The 21,584-nt window shown below is 49.0% G+C and overlaps 1 protein-coding gene across 7 annotated transcripts in view; it reads right to left on the bottom strand.

Annotated features, from left to right (window-relative positions):
* Window positions 1–740: 740 nt before the first annotated feature.
* WRN (WRN RecQ like helicase) overlaps window positions 741–21,584 on the bottom strand; it is a 107,692-nt gene continuing 86,848 nt past the window's right edge. For all 7 annotated transcript variants that reach the window (XM_050944972.1, XM_050944971.1, XM_050944969.1 and 4 more), the window contains 4 exons: window positions 18,055–18,278; window positions 8,176–8,268; window positions 7,354–7,503; window positions 741–2,344 (listed from right to left, as the gene is read on the bottom strand). In XM_050944972.1, the coding sequence (XP_050800929.1) occupies window positions 2,228–2,344; window positions 7,354–7,503; window positions 8,176–8,268; window positions 18,055–18,278 (584 nt within the window). In that variant the 3' untranslated portion in view covers window positions 741–2,227. The remainder of the gene's footprint in view (window positions 2,345–7,353; window positions 7,504–8,175; window positions 8,269–18,054; window positions 18,279–21,584) is intronic.

Below are 21,584 nucleotides of genomic sequence, written 5' to 3'. Positions count from 1 at the left end.
GAATGCCCTCAGGAGTAACTATGGGAGACATTAGCTGTGGAAGTTCCTTGAGTCACACGCAGTGTTAAACTAGAGCACACAGACTAAGGAGGATGAAGGTTGACCTTGTGGGAGTGGCTCATACTCTCTCTTAACTATTGTAATTAGAATTAGTTATCACAATTTTTCCACACTTGTCTGCTGGAGTGAAGAGGAACTGGTGTGCCAGGAAGCACAGATGCAGGAAAGGTTGCTGCTCTTTGTTTATTTTACTATGAGAGGCCTTTACCAGATAACATGATTTTGGTTTATTAGGCTGACACACTCCTTCCCCAGAACAGCATGGTACTGTATTGTTCCTTTGGGTGAGGTTTTGCTTTGCCCAATGCTATGAAACATTTTCCTGTATCTTATACTATCTCTGGTGGGTAGCTAACTTACTGCTGCAGGTGTATGCAGGCTGATTTTGACATTACATTTCAAATCAGAATTTTTAACTTTTATTGATCCCTAATTCAAAAAAATCCAACCCATGCTATCCATACATTTTAACAATTGAAATTTCATCTCATATAACTGATGCTTGGAATTACAAACAAGTCTGATTTCTCAAAAAAGGTAAATGAACAGAATTACAGAAATAAATCAACAATAAACTATATGCATTGTAAGTACCGTTATGCAGCATTTTATTATAAAAAACACATCAAAGTACAAAGTACATAATGGCAATTTTAAAAGTATATCACATTTTTCCATATATATAATTTTTTCAAAATTCAACAGTAATATAGTGAATTCCATACAGTATATCTCACATCAGATATACCGCACAGTATTATCAGATCAAACTAGATCTAACATTAGTAGATGCAGAATGCTGAGCTGGCATAATATGTATTAGCAGCAAGATAACACTTATTAATATGGTGGCACTGAACCATCTGCAGCATCCCCCATATTCCACATTCTTCCATGCCTACTACCATCCTTAAAAAAAAAAAAAGAAGACACTGTAAAAACTTAGCACCTGCATAATAAACTCAATGCCAACTGATGAGAATAAGGTTATGAAGGTGTTCATGGAGAAAGTAAATGCACAACAATAAGTAGCTGAGATGGTCTGGAAAGAACTTCACAGAAGTTGCCCAAATTTCCATTTAGATGGTAATAAATGGAATCTACTAATACAGCATTTCTCAAACTGGGGTCCACAGACCCCTGGGGATCCCTGAGAGAACTGCAGGGGGTCTGCGGGCACCACTGATCAACTCCTCCCCCTCCAGAGGTACAGCAGGGTTAAGGCAGGCTCCCTGGCTCCATGCTGGTCCCAGATGTGGCTAGCATATCTGGCAGCCCTGGGAGGGGGGGAAGGGGAATGCCAACTCCGCAGCTCCCATTGGCCAGGAACTGCAGCCAATGGGAGCTACAGGGTGGCACCTGGGGCACAGGCAGCATGCAGAGACCCCTGCCCGCCCCCACATCTAGGTGACACTGCCAGAGAAATGCGCTGGTCACTTTTGGGAGCCGCCCGAGGTAAGCACCACAGGCCAGAGCCTGCACCCTCATCCCCTTCTTGACCCCTGCCCCAGCCCAGACCCCACATCCAACTCCCTGACAAAGCCCACACCCCCTCCTGCACCCCCCCGCCCCAGCCTGGTGAAAGTGAGTGAGGGCAGGGGAGAGTGAGACATAGAGGGGGGATGGAGTGAGTGGGAGGCAGGAAGGAGTGGGGCAGGGGTGAGGTCTTAGGGGAAGGAGTGGAGACAGGGCAGGGCCTAGGGCTGAGTGGAGAGGCTTGAGAGGTCCCCAAAATTTTAAATCAAAATGGGGGTCCTCAGATTGCTGAAGTTTGAGAACTGCTGTACTAATATAATAAACTGACAGTAAAAATCTTGGAAAGTTTGATCCTAATAGTGAAAGTAGAAAACAGCCTCTATAAACAATATTAATAAGACCTAATTTAACCCTTGGGTCAGTTCTTTATGTACTTGAATTCAAGATCTTGCTGCTTTATGTGGCTGCTCCCCACACACTGACAAGTTGTTCCAGCCCAAGCTCAGTAATGGTTTCAACTGTGAACAAATGAACATGTCCTTCAGAATGCTAGTTGTCCTGGAAACTAAAAATAAACCATCTGTAATGTAGTGCTTGCAACTCCATTCTGAATGCCAGTAGAGCCAGAATGCTTATATTATATGCTCTCTCTGAGCTTCTTTAAAAAAGAAAGTTGTTGATATTTCCAAGTTCAACCAAAAAGACCTTTTTTTGCTCCCACTTTGGATTTCTTCCCAGTAGTAATGGAAGAATCTGTTCCCTTTGAAGTTCCAAACCATCCTGGTAACTTCCTTTTTGCAGGCTGAGTCTGGAAGGAGATAAGTATAACATATACTTAAGGCTGTGAGTCGGCCATGGAAGTCACGGATTCCATGACTTTTCGTGACCTCTGCAGCGGCTGGTGCTGGCTCAGGGGCTGCCCGAGCCAGGCAGTCCCTGGGCCAGCAGCAGCAGTTTGGGTGTGGGGAGGGGGCTCAGGGGTTGCGGAGTCCAGGGGGCGCTTACCTAAGGCTGAGGGGTTCCCCAGCTCCCACTGGCATGGCCACCCTGCAGCTCCTAGGTGGTGGAGGGGTCTCCAGCCACCCCCATAGGGCCCACCTCCACAGCTCCCATTGGCTGCGGTTTCCAGCCAACAGGAGCTGTGGCAGCCGGCACTTGTGGCAGAAGCAGCAGAGCCCTCCCTGCCCTGACCCCTGCCACCTAGGAGCTGCAGGGACATGGAGCCAGGTAGGAAGCTCCTGCCAGCCCCGCCAATCCTCCCCACTGCCCAGCAGGGGTCCCAGGCGGCAGCTGCAGCCCCCCCGCAGCACTAGCGGGGGTTCTGGGCCACACCCTCCGCCCCAGAGCACCCGCGGCCCCTCTCCCAAGTTTTAGTCACAGCAAGTACTTTTAGTAAAAGTCATGGACAGGTCACGGGCCGTGAATTTTTGTTTATGGTTTGTGACCTGTCCATGACTGTTACTAAAAATACCTGTGACTAAAACATAGCCTTACATATCATACACGTTACACAGTAATCATATGGACTATTCCGCTCCTCAACTGAACAATAAAAATCATGCTCATCTGGAGAAATGTAAATATATGTTACCTTACTGTAAGATTTAAAACACTCCTTATGAGGAAAAGGTGCACGTTTTTAAAACAACTCCAGTGAACATGAAGTACAGTCCACCACCAGAGCAACAACGGGAGCCAGGACTCGGAATGGGCTGGCACATGCCAGTATCGCATACCAGCACCTCACTGAAGCTGTTAGGCTGTTCTTCAGAATCTCAGCTTTTGTTTAAAAAAAAGGGGTGGGGGGAGGGCAGTCTCTAGCTGTTATGATTGCAAAGAAAACCCAAAAATACGAATTCGTGTAACCGAGGCAGCAACATCTATGAGAGTCATCAGAGAGCTTGGAACAATCCTCCTGCCCGACTCAGCTCAGTGAGGGGATAAGGCAGAGGGCCGGGGGTGATGATTTAAATGCTGACATTCAGTATTTCTCTTTTGTCATGACATGGGGAGGGGAGGGAGGGTTACAGATCTGTGCCATTTACTGTGAGTGACAGCTCCTTTTGGTGTCATGGGAGACCACCATGTACATTCCCCCTCTCAAACCCATGGAGACCAGCAGAGCCATAAGCATGTATACGCCCCACCAAAAAGAGTAACCAAGCCCAAGAGAGGGGTCAAAAGTTGCACAAAAGACAGTGAGCACATCTCATTTTGGTGATTCACGGGCAGGCCTTATTTTGTGTGTTGCCACCCATCCCCCGCTCCCACTCCCCACCAGTTTGACCCTGTCCAATTAGAACAACGAGAAGCTGGGTAAGTTTTGGTTGTTGAGGTGTATAAGCTTGAGAAGGAAACAATGGTTTCTGCAGGTTAGGAATGACCGAAGTAATCAGAATGTGAGGTAAACCAGGCTTGGTGCCTGGATGCAGCATGCAGGGGCCTGGCTCTTGACTGCTCCTCACCATGCACTGGCTGCTAATAAAATTCTGGGTACGTTTCAGGCTCTCTCTCTTCTTCAAAGCCCTGAAATAGCTACAGCCCAATTATTACAGGAACCACCTCTCTCCATCCCCCATCTACCCTGCTATGGCGAAGTGGGAAAGCCCAGGTTTCATCGTGTGAAAGCTGGACATTTAAGCAAACATTCCACCATTATGGCATAAAATTTCCACAAGTCAGGCAGAGTCACCTTCAGATTGTAAGGGGGAGGTTCTCCCTCACCCCACATGGGATGGGCAGAGCCCACTTCCCAAATTCCCCTGCCCCCAACAGCCTGGGCAAGGAATTCCTTTCCCTTCAACCCTCCCTCCCCCAAGCAACTTAGGCAGGGACTCCCCTACCCCAGCCAGAGTGCCCGGACAGGGAATCCTCTCCCCAAGACCTCAAGTAGCTCACCCAGAGAGCTTCTCCCTCCACAACCTCCTCAGCATCCCTCAGGAAGCTGGACAAGAACCCAACACCCAACTTCCCACAGGTCCAAGGAAGGATGCATCCTCTCAGCCCCATACTAGTCAGGGCAGGGGCCCACTACTCAATTCTACCTCAGTGCCCCACAGAGATCTAGGCAGTGACCTTCTCCACAAACCATCCTCACTCACACACCTGGCTCTCAGCTTCCTGAACGTGAACCCCAGCGACTCCCCGGGGGGAGCGAGCTGGGACTCTAGCCACCCTCTGTGGGATTTTGAAGCCTTCTCCCAAACGTGTGGGATAGGAATAGAAAAGATGGGCCATTCTCCACCCACTGACTACATCAGCTCTAAAGCTGCCACACCCCCTGCCATGCACAGTGCTTCAACACTTAAATTACTCTGTATGTCCAAAGCACTGCACAAACCTCACTGACCATCAGCTAGTCAGGCTATATCCCCATTTACCGATGGAGAAACAGAATTAAAGCCATGTAACCTAGGGTAGCCCACCACTGTCCAGGTGTTAAACTGTGTCTACAGCAGGTTGCACGTAGCATTTGCAGGCACATCAACGAACGTGAGTTACCCGATTTTAAAAAGTACCTTTTTCCTAGTGGGAACAGACTCGCTGGAGGAATGTGGATAAGAAGAGAGGAGCTCTTCACTCTTAATCCTGTGTTCACTCCTCTAGACCAGTGTTTCTCAACATTTTTGGCACCAAGGACCAGCTTGCTGGCTTATTAAACAGCATTAGGGAGCTCTCAGGGACCAGCACCCGTCTACGGAACAGTTGCTGAGAAATACTGCTCCAGATCACACTCCATCTCAAGGTGCTGACGCTGTACCATGAAGATGGACACAGTATAAGAACGAGAGAGAGAGATTAGGCAAGATGGGGTGAGACACTTCAGAACTCTAAGTGTGGCTTGGTTAAGGACAGAAAGTCTCCAGTGTGAGTGGGACTCGATAAAACCAAGAAAATACATTCACTGTAGTTAACTCTGGATTCTAAAGAACCTCATCCAAACCCTTATTTTGGGCAGGGAGTGGGAACTGTGATCCGAACTCCAGACTGCTAAGTGATTCAATGTTGGATCCAGATTGGGTTGGGCTGTCTTCCTGCTTGCAGAGTAAAATGATTTCTGATTGGCAGGACTAACAGCTATTCCTTTGCTAATGAGACCGGCTGGAACTGAAACAGCCATACCCAAAGCAGCACCACTAGCATGTTCTTAGAGGCACCACAAAGGCGAGGACAAAAAGAAAAGGATGATACACATGAAGAAAAGCAAAAAGACCTTAGGTGGATTGGGATCTGCATGCTTCCCTATCAAGCTACGAGCCAAGACTGGAAACCCAGTATGCTCCCTACTTTATAAGATCAGGGTCTTATAAGATCTTTTATGAGATGCTAGATTGTGGCAGAGTATTACTGTATATAAATTGATGGAGTCTGGCATCTTTAGGGCAGAGAGGGAGACTCCTGATGGTTAAAAATAAAGGAAGACTAAGACGTTCTGCTAACCAAAGATGCCACAATGCACCAACACTTCCCTATTTACATTTCTGTGGAGGTTAACACCAAGTATTGTAAGAAGTTCTATACAAACAAGACACTAGCAAGGCTAGTGAAGGGGGGATGGGCGGGTAAGCTTCCTACTCAGTGAAATCGGTACCACTGAAGTGACTGGACTTTCACTAAATTCTGCTTTCACAATAATTGTAAATAATCAGTGGCTGACAAAACTTGGTGCACTGTTTTTAGAATGTAAACTCTTTGGGGCAGGAACTATTATATATTTGTACAGCACCTAGCACAATTGGACCCAACCTGGCTGAAGCCTTTAGGTCTTACCACATTATAAAAGAAACAACATTAATTACTATAGATCCGAGTTTAAACAGCATATTCTTACAAAAAGGATCAAGTATTTTAATGTATAAAGAAACTGAATTAAGTACGCAACCAATATTCCTAAATGGTGAGAAGGTACTAAAGATAGTAAGTGACAGCTTACGAGTCTGTTTGGTTTGTTAGCCTCACAGTAGATTTTTTGCTAACATGTAAGATCTTATATAGGGAACTTGCCTTATCTTCTGAATAGGCACTCCCAGTGCAACATTACAGCAAAAGAGCTAACGTAATCCTTGGATGCATAAACAAGGGGAGCAGTGAGGAGGAGTAGGGAGGGGATTTTGACCTCTGTAAATGGTATTAATGAGACTGAAACTGGATACTTTGTGCAATCTTGGTGTTCATATTTTTAAAAGGATGTTGAAAAATTGGAGAAAGTGTAGAAGGGAGCCACAAAAATGATTTGGAGTAAATCACTTACCGTGAGAGACTTGAAGAGCTTAATCTGTCTAGTTTGAGAGAGACAAGCTTGATTACAAAGCATAATTACCTCACAGGGGAAAAAAATAGTAAGTTGTATGGGTATGTCTACATAGCAAAGACAAACCCGCAGCTGGCCCATGCCAGCCGACTCAGCTCACGGGGCTCAGGCTGCAGCGCTGTTTCATTGCTGTCTAGACTTCTGGGCTCGGGCCCAAGCTCTAGGACCCTGCAAGGCATAACTAAGGTTATGTCTACACTACAGGCCGGATCGGCGGGCAGCGAACGATTCAGCGGGGGGCGATTTATCACGACTAGTCTAGACGCGATAAATCGACCCCCGAGCACTCTCCCGTGTACTCCTGTACTCCACCTCGGCGAGAGGTGCAGGCAGAGTCGATAGGGGAGCGGCAGCAGTCGACTCACCGCGGTGAAGACACCACGGTAAGTCGATCAAAGTATATCAACTTCAGCTACGTTATTCATGTAGCTGAAGTTGTGTAACTTAGATCAATAGCCGTCCCCCCCAGTGTAGACCAGACCTAAAATTATGGATCAGAGCGCTACCTTTGATTGGGAGTCGCTGAACAGTTCCTCTTCAACAGGATCCAGGGGAGGCTGATTCCAGGAGGCTAAACGAAGGGAGGTTTGATGGCTTGGTACATCCCGTTCTGCATTTGAGGGTTGTTTGTCGTCCATCTTGCTGCTCTTTACAAGCTTCCCATTTTAGAAGAATAAAACACGGTCGGTTAAAAAAAACTTTCCACTTACAATATTAAGATTCAAAATCCAAACAATTAATATTGCATACATGGAAAAGTTCTTTATTTTGAAAATACGCTTACATTATAGTAAGAGAGGATATATAGTGCCTTCTACTTAATTAGACCACTCAGAACATCAGGAAATGGAGCACTGTTATTTCAAACACAAGGTGCTGAAAAGTATATTTCAACAGCCTTGTTGGTAGGCCTGAGAAGCATGAGGCACTGTATCCCACCGCAATTCTGGAGCCTTTAAATATTTGGTGGTGACTCAAAACTGCGTATTGCTCAGAGGTGTTCTTTCCAGCAAAGGGGTTAGTTAATATATAGAGCTGGACTGAGATGTTTCTATCCACTAAAGTTTTTGTACAGTACCTATCACCCTATTATTTAAGTGCTGGGAAATTTCAGCCCAAAATAAAGTTGTTCAGAAAGATATGAACATCAAAAATAGAGTGTTGGAATAGATAGGGTGTTGGGAATTGGTCCTGCTTTGAGCAGGGGGTTGGACTAGATGACCTCCTGAGGTCCCTTCCAACCCTGATATCCTATGATTCTGTGATTACCCATCTCACTCACTACCAGCAAAACTATCACGTATTATAATATAAAGACACAGATTTACCCAAGATAAAGAATCTGTATGTTGATGATCTTGTTTCGCTCCTTCCCTGGACACAAACTTATATGTGTGTGTGGTTGGCTTCACTGAATTCCCCTTTAAAAGCAATAACACATGTGAGATTGGTACTAGCGGGACACTGGGTTACTAGAACTAGCATCTCTTCCAAAGGCACTGAACTTGGCCCTAAGTCATAAATGAACTGGAGCTCAGTTCTCTCATCTTGTTAAAAAATACTATGGTTAATTTATTGTGACTGTTAAAATTCATCATGCCAATAATTTCCCATCACCGGATCTGCTGTATCAGCTACAACCAGAAGTACATTTCTGCATAAATGAAGTCTACACATCTGGCCTGGAAGCAACTTCAGAAAACAAGGGCAGCCTCACAAGGGAAAGAGGAAGGAAAGCAGGAAACCAGCACAGCTAAGTGGCAAGACTCCAGAGGGTAACAGAGACAAAAGGATACACTTCTGGAAACAGACAGAACCCTGGCAAAGCCAGTAAAATGGATTGAGAGCTTAGGGGTGTTAAGATGAAATCCCCAGCAAGAGACAATTAAAGAAACTCTGCAGTAGTTATGGGGTGACAGGCAAAGTACTGTCATGGATCAAAAACTGGCTAAGAGACAAGAAATGAAAAGTAGGAATAAATGGTGAAGGTTCATCAGCAAAAGGTTAAGAGTGGGAACCTGAAGGCTCCATATTGGATCCCATGTTCTTTAATATATTTATTATTTAGAAAAGGTGAGAGCAGGAAGGTGGCAAAGTTAGCAGATGATACAAAATTATTTAAGTTAATGATGACTGGACCAAAATTCATCTTTTTTCAGCACAACCTGGAAAACATTTGGCCTTATTTTATCTCTGACGAAAGCCTCCACTTTTACTAGCATAGTTATTCTGTTTTCAGAGCAACACAACTCCCCTGCTCGTGTAATTCTAATGCCACAGTGACAGCATAGACATTCGTACCCATGTAGATATAAACAGCCCTTCAGCTGCAATCTCACAATGATACATTCCCTTCAGGAGCTGGAATGTTGGGGATCATTAGGAAAGTGATAGATGATAAGACAGAAAATATGTTGCCTCCATATAAATTCATGGTAAGCCCACATCTTGAATACTGCGTGCAGAGCTGGTCTTCCCATCTCAAAAAAGGTATATTGGAATTGGAAAAGGTACAGAAAAGGGCAACAAAAATGATTAGGGATATGGAACAGCTTCTGTATGAAGAGAGATTAATAAAAAAGACGGTTACTCACCTTTGTAACTGTTGTTCTTCGAGATGTGTTGCTCATATCCATTCCAGTTAGGTGTGTGCGTGCCCCGTGCACGTTCGTCGGAGAAACTTTTACCCTAGCAACCCAGGCGGGTCGGCTGGGCACCTCCTGGAGTGGCGCCGCTATGGCGCCCAATATATATCCCAGCCGACCCGGCCACCCTTCAGTTCCTTCTTGCCGGCTACTCCGACAGTGGGGAAGGAGGGTGGGTTTGGAATGGATATGAGCAACACATCTCGAAGAACAACAGTTACAAAGCTGAGTAACCGTCTTTTCTTCTTCGAGTGATTGCTCATATCCATTCCAGTTAGGTGATTCCCAAGCCTTACCTAGGCGGTGGGGTCGGAGTGAGATGTGGCGGTACTTAGAACTGCTACGCCAAAGGCCGCATCATCTCTTGATTGTCGGACTAGTGCATAGTGTGCGGTGAATGTGTGGACCGATGACCAGGTCGCTGCACGGCATATCTCCTGGATGGGCACATACGCCAGGAAGGCTGCCGACGACGCCTGAGCTCTCGTGGAATGTGCCGTGAGGTGGCCAGCGGGGACACGAGCTAGATCGTAGCATGCGCGAATGCATGCAGTCACCCAGGAGGAAATCTTCTGAGAGGAGATTGGTAGACCCCTCATCCGTTCTGCGACTGCCACAAACAGTTGAGGAGACTTCTGGAACGGCTTTGTTCACTCAATGTAGAAAGCGAGCGCTCTGCGTACATCTAAGGAGTGTAGCTGCTGGTCCCTCCGAGAAGAGTGTGGCTTCGGGAAGAAGACCGGGAGGAAGATGTCCTGGTTGGTATGGAAGGCAGACACAACCTTAGGGAGGAACGCCGGGTGGGGTCGCAGGTGTACTTTGTCCTTATGGAAGACGGTGTAGGGAGGGTCCACTGTGAGAGCTCTCAGCTCGGAGACCCGCCTGGCCGATGTAATGGCCACCAAGAAGGCCGTCTTCCATGACAGGTACGTGAGCGAGCAAGTCGCCAGTGGCTCAAATGGTGGGAGCGTGAGCCTGTTTAGGACCAAATTAAGGTCCCAGGTAGGAGCAGGGCAGCGTACGGGGGGGGGTAGAGACGCTCCAGGCCTTTAACAAATCTAGCGACTAGGGGGTGGGAGAATACGGAGCGGCCCCCCTCTCCTGGTCGAAAGGCGGATATGGCCGCTAAGTGCACCTTTAAGGAGGATGTCGCCAGGCCCTGCTGCTTAAGGTACCAGAGGTAGTCTAGGACCGTGGGAATGGGGGCCTGCGTAGGGTTCATACTCTGAGTAGCACACCAGCAAGAGAAGCGCTTCCACTTGGCCTTGTACGTTGAGCGAGTGGAAGGCTTCCTGCTGTTAAGGAGGATATGCTGGACCGGTGTGGAGCAGCTGAGCTCCGCCATGTTCAGCCATGCAGGAGCCATGCCGTGAGGTGTAGGGCTCGTAGGTCCAGGTGACGGAGCCTGCCGTGATCCTGCGTGATCAGGTCTGGGTGGAGAGGGAGGGGGATTGGGGGGTCCACAGACAGGTCCAGCAAGGCGGTGAACCAGTGCTGTCTGGGCCACGCAGGTGCGATCAGGATTAGATGCGCTTTGTCCCTGCGTAGTTTCAACAGGACTTTGTGCACCAGAGGGAACGGAGGGAAGGCATACAATAGGTGGTGGGTCCATGGCAGGAGGAATGCGTCCGTGATTGACCTGGGAGAGAGACCTTGAAAGGAGCAAAACTCCTGGCGCTTCCTGTTGGACTTGGTCGCGAAGAGGTCTATGCGGGGAAATCCCCACCTCTGGAAGATGGAATGGATGACATCCGGTCTGATCGACCATTCGTGGCATAGGAAGGATCGGCTGAGTCTGTCCGCCAGTGTGTTCCTGACCCCTGGGAAGAAGGATGCCACCAGATCTATTGACTGGGCTATGCAGAAGTCCCAGAGTCGAATGGCTTCCTGACATAGGGGAGACGAATGGGTTCCCCCCTGTTTGTTGATGTAGTACATGGCCGTTGTGTTGTCCCTGAGTATGGAAACACAACGGCCATGCAGACGTTGTTGAAACGCCTGGCAGGTGAGGCGGACTGCCCTCAACTCCCGGACATTTATGTGGAGTGACAGCTCTTGGGACGACCAGAGGCCCTGGGTATGTAGGTGCCCTAAGTGGGCCCCCCACCCCAGGGATGATGCATCGGTTGTTAGAGTCATCGACGGTGGCTGTGGATGGAACAGCATCCCCGCGCATACTAGAGATGGGGTCAGCCACCAGTCGAGGGAGCGGAGAGGGTCGGAGGGGACTGTCACCAACACATCTAGGTGGTCCCTGCCCGGGCGGAATACTGAATGAAGCCATGTTTGGAAGGGCCTCATTCGGAGCCTGGCATACTTCGTCACCTAAGTACATGCGGCCATATGCCCCAGCAGTGTGAGGCAAGTGCGAGCTGAGGTGATTGTGGAGGACTGCAAGCTCCGTATGAGCAAGACGATAGTCTGGAAGCGGGGCTGAGGTAAGTAAGCCTTGGCTTGAGTAGAGTCCAGGGTCGCGCCTATGAAGTCCAACCTCTGTGTGGGAACCAGGGTGGATTTCTCGGCATTGAGAAGCAGGCCTAGCTGGGAGAAGAGGTCCGTAACCACCTCGACATGTTGCCGCACCTGCGACTAGGAGGACCCCTTTAAGAGCCAGTCGTCGAGGTACGGAAACACGTGGATTTTCCACCAACGGAGGTGGGCGGCCACAACGGCCATGCATTTGGTAAACACCCTCGGGGCCGTGGAGAGGCCGAAGGGTAGAACTGCGAATTGGAAGTGCTGATGTCTGACCGTGAAGCGAAGGTACTTCCTGTGTGGTGGAAAGATGGCAATATGGAAGTACGCGTCCTTCATGTCGAGGGCAGCATACCAGACTCCAGGATCCAAGGATGGGATAATGGTTCCCAGGGAGATCATGCAGAACTTCAACTTGAGCATCCATTTGTTGAGGCCCCGCAGGTCTAGGATGGGTCTGAGACCTCCCTTGGACTTGGGGATCAGAAAATATCGGGAGTAGAACCCCTTTCCTCTCTCGTCTAGAGGTACCTCCTCTATAGCTCCTGCTGCGAGGAGAGAACGAACCTCCTGCAGGAGGGTTTGCTCGTGAGAGGGGTCCCTGAAGAGGGACTGGGAAGGGGGCAGGAAGGGGGTGAGGAAGCAAATTGTAGGTGGTATCCTTGCTTCACCGTGCGTAGCACCCAACGGTCTGAAGTCAACTGGGACCACGCCAGGAGGAAGTGGGAGAGGCGGTTGAAGAAGGTAGGGGAAGGATCCTGTCTTGGGGCTGGTACGCCGTCCCCAGGCGCACCTTCAAAAGCCGGACTTGGAGCCCGGTGGTGCCTTGGAGGTCCCCTGGTTTTGGCCTCCCTGGGAGCCGGATTGGCATCTGCGGCCCCCCCGGCCACGCCGTCTACTGAAGTCTGGCCTCTGGCGGGGTGGGAAGTATGGGCATCGTGTTTGGGGCCTGAAGGGTTTACGCTGGGTGGAAGGTGTATGCATCCCCAGCGAGCGTATGATGACTCGATTGTCCTTCAGGTTTTGCAATTTGGAGTCCATTTTGTCCAAGAATAAACCCTTCCCGTCAAAAGGTAAGTCCTGGACGGTATATTGTAGTTCCAGGGGTAGGGTGGAGGCCTGAAGCCAGGAAATGCGCCTCATGGTGATTCCCGAGGCCAAGGTTCTGGCTGCTGAGTCGGCCGCGTCGAGGGAGGCCTGTAGAGAGGTCCTGGCCACCTTCTTACCCTCCTCCAGGAACGCATTAAATTCCTGGCGTGAGTCCTGGGGTAGAAGCTCAGAGAACTAACCCACCTCCGCCCATATATTATAGTTATAACGGTCCAATAGGGCCTGTTGGTTGGCCACACGGAGTTGCAAGGCCCCAGCTGAGTACACCTTGCAACCCATGAGGTCCATTCGCCTAGCTTCCTTGGCTTTGGGGGCCGGTGCCTGCTGGCCATGCCGTTCCCTGTTGTTGACAGACTGGACAACTAGGGAGGAGGAAGGAGGGTGGACGTATAGGTACTCGTACCCCTGAGAGGGTACCATGTACTTCCTTTCCACTCCCTTAGCTGTCGGCGGAATGGAGGCTGGCGACTGCCAAAGGTTATCGGCGGTGGACTGGATAGTCTTGATGAATGGGAGGGCTACTCGGGTAGGTGCATCCGCAGAGAGGATGCTCACTACCGGGTCCTCAACCTCTGGGACCTCCTCCACAGGTAGGTTGATGTTAAGGGCCACTCTACGGAGGAGGTCCTGGTGGGCCCTGAGGTCTATCAGTGGGGGCCCTGATGCTGAAGACCCAGCCACGGCCTCATCTGGCGAGGAGGAGGAGGAGGATACTCCGGGGATGAGGGCATCCTGTGCGGGCTCCTGCTCCTGGACTGGTTCCTGTTCCAGTTGACCCAGGGAGTCTGGTGGCGGCTGTTTATCCGACTCAACCACGGGGGGACGGGAAACAGTGGCCTCTGGTACCCGATGTTCTGAGGTAGCAGAACGGGTCTGGGGCACGGGGCCACCCTGGGTCTGATGATATGCCCAGGGTGTCCAAAAACCCCACTGTTGGGAACCCACGTCCTGCGGGCAGGGGTCCTGGAACACTCCCAGCGGTACCTCGGGATCCTGGTCCCGTTCATAGTAGCTACCCGCCTGAGAGGATGCCGACGTGCCTCTGGACGGTCACGGTGGAGCAGCGAAAGTTGGAGCCGAGGTTCTGACAGACCTTACACCTCTGGGTTGTGGTGACCGGTGTCGGTATTGGTGACGATGCCGAGAGCGAGACCGGGACCTGCGACCGGCTCGGTGCTGGGAGGTCGACCGAGATCTCGAGTCTCTCTGTCTCGATCTGCTCCTGGCGGTGCGGCACCCACCGCAGTGCCGTGAGCTGGAGCGGTACCGCGAGTACCAGGTTGACGCTCGAGACATTGACCGGTGCCGGGAGCCTGACCGGTGCCGGGAGCGTGAGCAGTACCGGGGCGATCGGTGCCGGAAGCCTGAACGGTGCCGAGGTGATCGGTGCCGGGAGTCTGACCGGTGCTGAGATCGAGATCGCCGTCGAGAGTATGAGCGACGCCTCGATGCAGAGCGTCCGCGGGACCGCGATCTGGAGCGGTGCCGGTCTGCTACGCTGACTGGAACTGGTCTGGTCAGGGCCGGTTTGCCCATTGAGTGTAGTACCCGCACCGGCAGTGCCGGGGGTAAGGGCGGTGGCGCATCGGTGATCGTGATCAGATCCCTCACTGCGGCAAACGTCTCCGGGGTAGATGGCGAAGCAGGCTCTACCGCGGTGGGCACCGGGGAGCCGCCAGGTGCCGGACTCGACGGCCCTCGTGGGGTCGGAGTCAACGGTACCGGCTTAGACGGTGCCGCGGCAGGTATCGGTGCCGGGTGGTCCGTCTTTGGCGCAGGCTCTGACTGCGAGGCAGCTGCTGGCGGGATGATCTGCGCCTTCGCCGTCTTCAACCTCAGGGAGAGGGAGCAGCTCGGAGCCGGTTTTGGCGCCGGCGGAGGCCGGTGCCGTGAGTCCTTGGTGGCAGCACTCGGTGCCGTGGCGGTGCCCTTGCTTACCGGCTGACTTGTGCTCGGTGCCGAGGGTGGAGGTATCAGGGCCGCTTCCATAAGGAGCTGTCTTAATCTAATGTCTCACTCCTTCTTGGTTCTCGGCTTGAAAGACTTGCAGATTGAGCACTTAGCCGATAAGTGCGACTCCCCGAGGCACTTCAAGCAGGAGTCATAGGGGTCTCCAACTGGCATAGGCTTGTGACAAGCCGAGCACTGCTTGAAACCCGATGAGCCGGGCATGAGCTCCGGCTCCCGGTGCGGGGAAGGTGGGGGGGGTCCCCGATCCCCTCAAACTATAACTAATAACTACACTATTAACACTAACTAACTAACTGACTAAATAATTATATATATATATATACATATATATATATATATATACACATATACACACAACAATTAACTATAACTACTATATAACAACGATAGCGAAAAGAGCTGCTAGGGAGTGTGGAGGTCAGCGAAGCCGCGCTCCACAGTTCCAACGACCGACACGGGCGGTAAGAAGGAACTGAAGGGTGGCCGGGTCGGCTGGGATATATATTGGGCGCCATAGCGGAGCCACTCCAGGGGGCGCCCAGCCGACCCGCCTGGGTTGTTAGGGTAAAAGTTTCTCCGACGAACGTGCACGCGGCGCGCACACACCTAACTGGAATGGATATGAGCAATCACTCGAAGAAGAACCTGGACTGTTCAGCTTGGAAAAGAGATGACTAAGAGGGGAAATGATCGAGGTCTATAAAATCATGATTGGTGGGGAGAAAGTAAATCAGGAAGAGTTATTTATGCCTTCTCATAGCACAGGAACTAGGGATCACCAAATAAAATAAATAAGCATCAGGTTTAAAACAAAGAAAAGGAAGTATTTCTTCACACATCACACAGTCAACCTGTGGAACTCTTTGCCAGAGGATGTTGTGAAGGCCAAGACTGTAACAGAGTTCAAAAAAATAATTAGATAAGTTCAAGGAGGATCAGTCCATCAATGGCTATTAGCCAGGATGGGCAGGGATGATGTCCCTAACCTCTGTTTGCCAGAAGATGGGAATGGGCGACAGGGGATGGATTACTTGATGATTCCCTGTTCTGTTCATTCCCTCTGAAGCACCTGGCATTGGCCACTGTCAGAGGACTGGATACTGGGCTAGAAGGACCCTTGGTCTGACCCAGTATGGCCGTTCTTATGAGTGACCTGTCAGGTAGCGCTTTTGAAATCTGCTGCCCAGGGGGGCACACTGTCCAGAAGTCCACCTTGCTCCTAAATGCCTGGCACAGTCTTCAATCTATCTATCTTAGGCATTCATACGGCTCCATCTCTGAGCACTTCACAATCTTTAATGTGTTTACCCACACAACCCCCCTGTGAGGCAGGGCATTATCCCTACTGTACGATGGGGAACTGAGGCACAGAGAGCCTGAGTGACTTGGCCGAGGTGCCACAGGAAGTCTGAACAAGGTTTTCATAATTCCACAGAGGAGTAGGTAGTGTCTGAACAGTGCAAGAAGAGAGACTTCTGAGCATTCATATCATTTACCCACAGGACAGGAAAGCACATGGGATAGCAAAAGCTTCCCCCTCTCCACTTGAAGCTCAGAACAGCCCTTCTCATGGAAAACACAGGAGCAACCTGGCTGAGAGCAGGAAAAGTTCCAGGATATTCCTCCTGCACAACTCCCACATACCTTTCCGGAGGAGATAGGGAATGGGGGAGGGAGAACAAGCTTACCCCTGCTGTAGAACAAGCAGGGAGCTCTCCTCCCCAGGCTTGTGGACACCAGGGGATCTGCACCACGCACAGACCACATGCATGGGATTCCTGACCTCTGAGAATCATCTGTACCACCACCTGAATGGAGCTGTGTGGCAAGGAGCTCCCCCATGCAGCTTTCCATGGAACACATGCTGCAGAGAATGGAGGGGCGCAGGGCAAAGTTAGCGCAGGCTTAGGCCTACTCCACACCACAAAAGTTTTTTTCCTCTCTCCTGCTGATGATAGCTCATCTCAATTGATTGGCCTCTTACAGCTGGTATGGCTACTCCCACCTTTTCATGTTCTCTGCCTGTATAAATATCTCCTGTCTGTGTGTTCCATTCTATGCATCCGATGAAGTGGGTTTTAGCCCACGAAAGCTTATGCTCAAATAAATTTGTTAGTCTCTAAGGTGCCACAAGTACTCCTGTTCTTTTTACCAGCAATTCTGTTACCTGCCCCTATGCTGAACATCACATACCAGTCAGTGTAGACCAGAACTCACAGTGGGAGAGTCTGCAGTACAAGCCTTAAGCTACCTTCTTTTTGGCCAGTTCCCTTGCAGGGCTTGCATGGAAAGAAGAGGATGATGGACAACCCTAAACCCAGTCCAACCTCTCCCCACCCACAGGTCCTTAGCCCCACCGACAGCTCTGCACGATATCTGAAGAAGGGAGGGACTGTGCTGCAGTTCTCCCCTTTCCACTGAGGAAAAAGGTGTCAGCCAAGAAGGGTCCCCCCCCCCTCCACCTGTGAGTCTTGGGGACATCATCTGGCCCAACGTGCCTTGAAATTAACACATGAGGGATCACTCCCAGAGATGATGGGGGAGGCCAGGCTCCATTTGCCGCTCAGAAACTGCCAATTTGGTTGCCATCCAATGTCAGTTAAGATCTATGTACCTTAGACACCCATACTTTCAAGACCAGACCAAATCACAGAGCAAATAAACAGCTATCAGGTGGCACAAACTTACAGGCACTTCCAATGTTGCCCAGAGCTGTATGTGTTTTTTAGGAATACACTTATATTCTGTGGTGTGTCTGGAATCTTAAACATGCTATTTTTAGAGGTTTCTCCTATACAAAGCTGATTTCAGTGATTAACAACAGGTTGAAAACTTGAATTGTGATAAAAATGTAGCTACTTCCATTGGTACCTGATGTATAAGAAGTTAATCAGAACACCACTTAAAGGCATTATAAAAAGCACCTGAAATCAAACATTACGATGTCTCTATGAAATAGATGTTCTTTTTGCAGAAGCAGACTGGTTTACAACTTGGTTTACTAACCTCTGTTTCCATCCGCGACGTTCCTTCCTTGCTCTTCTGGGCTGGCCCCATGCTGGCCGGCAGCCCTTCACACTCAGCTGAGAGGCTTTTCTTGCCTGAGTCACACGCTTGGCCCAGCTGCCCATTTCCACATCCTTTCTCCAGCAGTGCAATTGCCATTCGGATCAGGTACAGCTCAATATTCGCAGGGACCAGTGCTCTAATCGCTGTCATTCTGGTTACATCTTGGAAGGAAAAAATTATATATATTTTAATAAATTCCCCAAGTTCCTGAAGTGCTTCTCCAAATCAGAGCTCCAGGAGCACTCCGTTGAGCTTTGGGGAAGGAAGGTTCAACATCAACAGCCAGTGAATTTTCCCCTCATTAAAGCGCAGCATATTTTACAGCATGGAATGGGTTAAACAATACAATAAAATACAGTTCACAGCGTGAACTTCATCAGAAAGGAAAACATTAGCCCAATCAGCAATCCTGACCTCACTTACAGCCGTGCAATCCCACTGCAGTAAAATCTGGTCCAACAAGCCATTAGCACTCTTCTCCCCAACTTTCCTTCCCCTACTCCAACCAGTTGCTGTACTTTAAAGGCAGCTAGGCTCTTCTACAGCTTTCCTCTTATTTTAAGACTGCATCGACAATTCACTTTCTTAGCGAAGAGGAGCACTGTAGGAGTCTGTCCACCTATGATTGGTAGTAGATGGAGCCAGGGGCTCATGGTAGACAAATCATTTCGAACTCCTCTCTCCCGCTGATCCAGCTGTTTTTCAGCAGCACTGGTCAGTGCAACCCTGGCTTTCTGTCCAACTGAAACTGGAGTTCTCCGAGCACCCAGTTGAGTTTATGCCATTGAAAGTGAGTTGAAGGTGTCTGGATAGCCCTCTAACTGCTCCTAAAAGGGTTTCTGGGCTCATGGAAAAGCAGGAGCGTAAAGGGGTCTGGACATTTCAGAGAAACTAAAACTGACCAAAAGCTAAAAGGACACTTTCATAAAAAAATAAAGAAAAAATATGTCTCCAGTATCTCCTCCTCACAGCCTAAGAATGTGTATCTATAAGTTGGTGCTTAAAAAGGTGGTGTGGCATTTTCGTTGTTTTATTTAAACAAAACATATTCAAAAAGGACCATGTCCAATCACAGTATCAACTTTAACAATAAATGCTAGCCACAAATGTCTATTATTTCTTCATTTTTATCCAGAACAGTGGTCATTGATGTCACTGTCGATCACATACCCTAATGTCATGGCCACCTCCCCATCTCAATCTCCTCCCCCAACTCTCCCTTGCCCCTCTAATCATTACACACCATAAGGTGGCGCTGGTACCTTTCATGAACAATTTCATAAATTCACAGAGTTTAAGGTCAGAAGGGACCACTGTGATCATCTAGTCTGGCCCCCTGTAGAGCAGATCTTTTATTAAAAATATGCCATCCTAATTTAAAGACTCCAAGCGATGGAGTATCCACCACACCCCTTGGCCCATTGCTCCATCCACTGATTGCCCTCACTGTTAAAGGTTGCATCTTCTTTCTAGTCTGAAAAGTGTTTATCATTTAACAACTGCTCACATTCTGCTATCTAGAAATAAAGTGATGCACAGAACACAGATGAATCATCCCTGGGAAATACTGACAATATTCTTCATTTTACTTAAAAGGGACAAAAATAGTTTACATCCAAAACCTTACAGAAAAGCTTAACAAGTGTTCTCCTGATTTTTGTAGTTAAGTGGAAGTAGATTTGTTGCAGAACTTGTTGAACAGAGTGCGGCAGTCCAAACACCACGCATTGAGTTAGCACATGGAAACAAAGGAGCAACGGACTATAAACGTAGCAGCCAGGTGTCACTGTCCCAGCTGAATTAAATGCACAGAGTTAAACACTCCACCCTGTGGAAGTCATTCAGATTTGATGGGGCTATCTGTTGTACAGATAAGAAACTTATCTTGACAGTGCTGATTAACAGGTACAATCTGAATTGCTTCTGGGCCCACAAGCCCTAGAAAGTGGCATATGATCACTGACCTACCTATAGGTCAGCTTAGCGTAAAAAGTCCAAAAATAATGGAGCCCAGCTCTACAGCAGGGAATTGCTGAGCTGGTGAGAATGAGCATTCAGACTCCCAGAAACTCCTCTGCTCATTCTAAGCACCTCCTAAGCGTTCCTCTTGCGAATTTCAGTGACTCATTAATGGCCCCGATAGGTTGGGGGTGTGGAAAGAAGAGAAGACCCAGAGCATTCTTCCTTAATTTTTACTGTGTAATGCCGACAGACCCCGGTCGTTGGCAGGTGGGATTGAACCAGGGACCTCCGGAGCTTAGTGCATGAGCCTTTACAGCATGAGTTAAAAGCCAACTGGCTCTTAGCTAAGGCTGTAGAGCAGACTCATTTTTAGCTCTCTCTCTCTCTCTAAGTGATCTCGGTGGCACTAGATGGGACAGAACCCCACACCCAGGAGGTATGGGGGTTACATATTTCACCTAGCTGAGGAAGCGCATCCCGAGCTTCAGAGACTTCCCCACTGAAATCCCAGACAAGCCCCCACTTATAACGCCGACAGACCCTGGTCGTCGTCAAGCAGGATCGAACCTCTGGAGCTTAGTGCACGAGCCTCTACCACATGAGCAAAAAGCCAACTGGCTGGTAGCAGACTAATTTCTCTCTCTCTCTAAGTGGTCTCGGTGCCACTAGATGGGACAGAACCTCACACCCAGGAGGTGTGGGGGTTACAACTGTAATTGGTGTCCTTTTAAACAGAATGAAGATCATCTCTAATATGGCAAATATTGATGATCTGGGTTCTATCTCTAGCTCTGCTAGAAGTGACAAATGTAACATCTCCATTACCTCGCCTGCAATATGGAGGGATGAAAGCTGCTTCCTTCTGATGGGAAAACAATCTCAGAGATGACATGACTCAGCCAAGGCCAAACAGTAGATCAGTGGAAAAGCTGGAAATCGAAACCCTGCTTTGGGGCTACCGACTGTGAGCTTAAATCACTAAATCAGGTGCCCATCTAACATTTATCAGAATTCTGATAAGTTTTAAAATGCAGGTAACAACCTATTTATTAGTTTACTTGTCTGGTTCTCTTTGTCACCCAGTATCTTAAATGACCCAGGTTTGCAATCAGAGGAAATTCAAGATATTTTCAAGGATTCACTTGGCATGCTGCTGGTGCCTAAGTATAACTATTCACTGGGGCCAATATTTTCAAACTCAGAGGCTGAAGTTAGGTACCTAAATATGGACACAGTTAAAAAATGTCTGGATCTTTTTACATATTGTTGAGACACCAATCTTGTGTATGCACTCAACTCAGAAGTTCTTAAAGAAAACTTCCCTCCTCCTCTCTTTCATGGCTTGAGGCTGTAGCTTTCCATTCACCCTTATCTCCCATTGGCTTCACACCTGAGGGGGAATGCTCTTTGCCCTGCCATGCTCAGTTTGGCTCAGGAATGGGTCCTCAGAGTGATGAATTCTCACCAAAGGAACAAACAGGATACACAGGTTTCTTGTTTGCTTT

Source organism: Gopherus flavomarginatus, chromosome 3 (assembly GCF_025201925.1).
Source record: "Gopherus flavomarginatus isolate rGopFla2 chromosome 3, rGopFla2.mat.asm, whole genome shotgun sequence".
Taxonomy (NCBI): domain Eukaryota; kingdom Metazoa; phylum Chordata; order Testudines; family Testudinidae; genus Gopherus; species Gopherus flavomarginatus.
The sequence above is the reverse complement of the archived record's forward strand: the minus strand, read 5'-3'. Positions and strand labels throughout refer to the sequence as shown.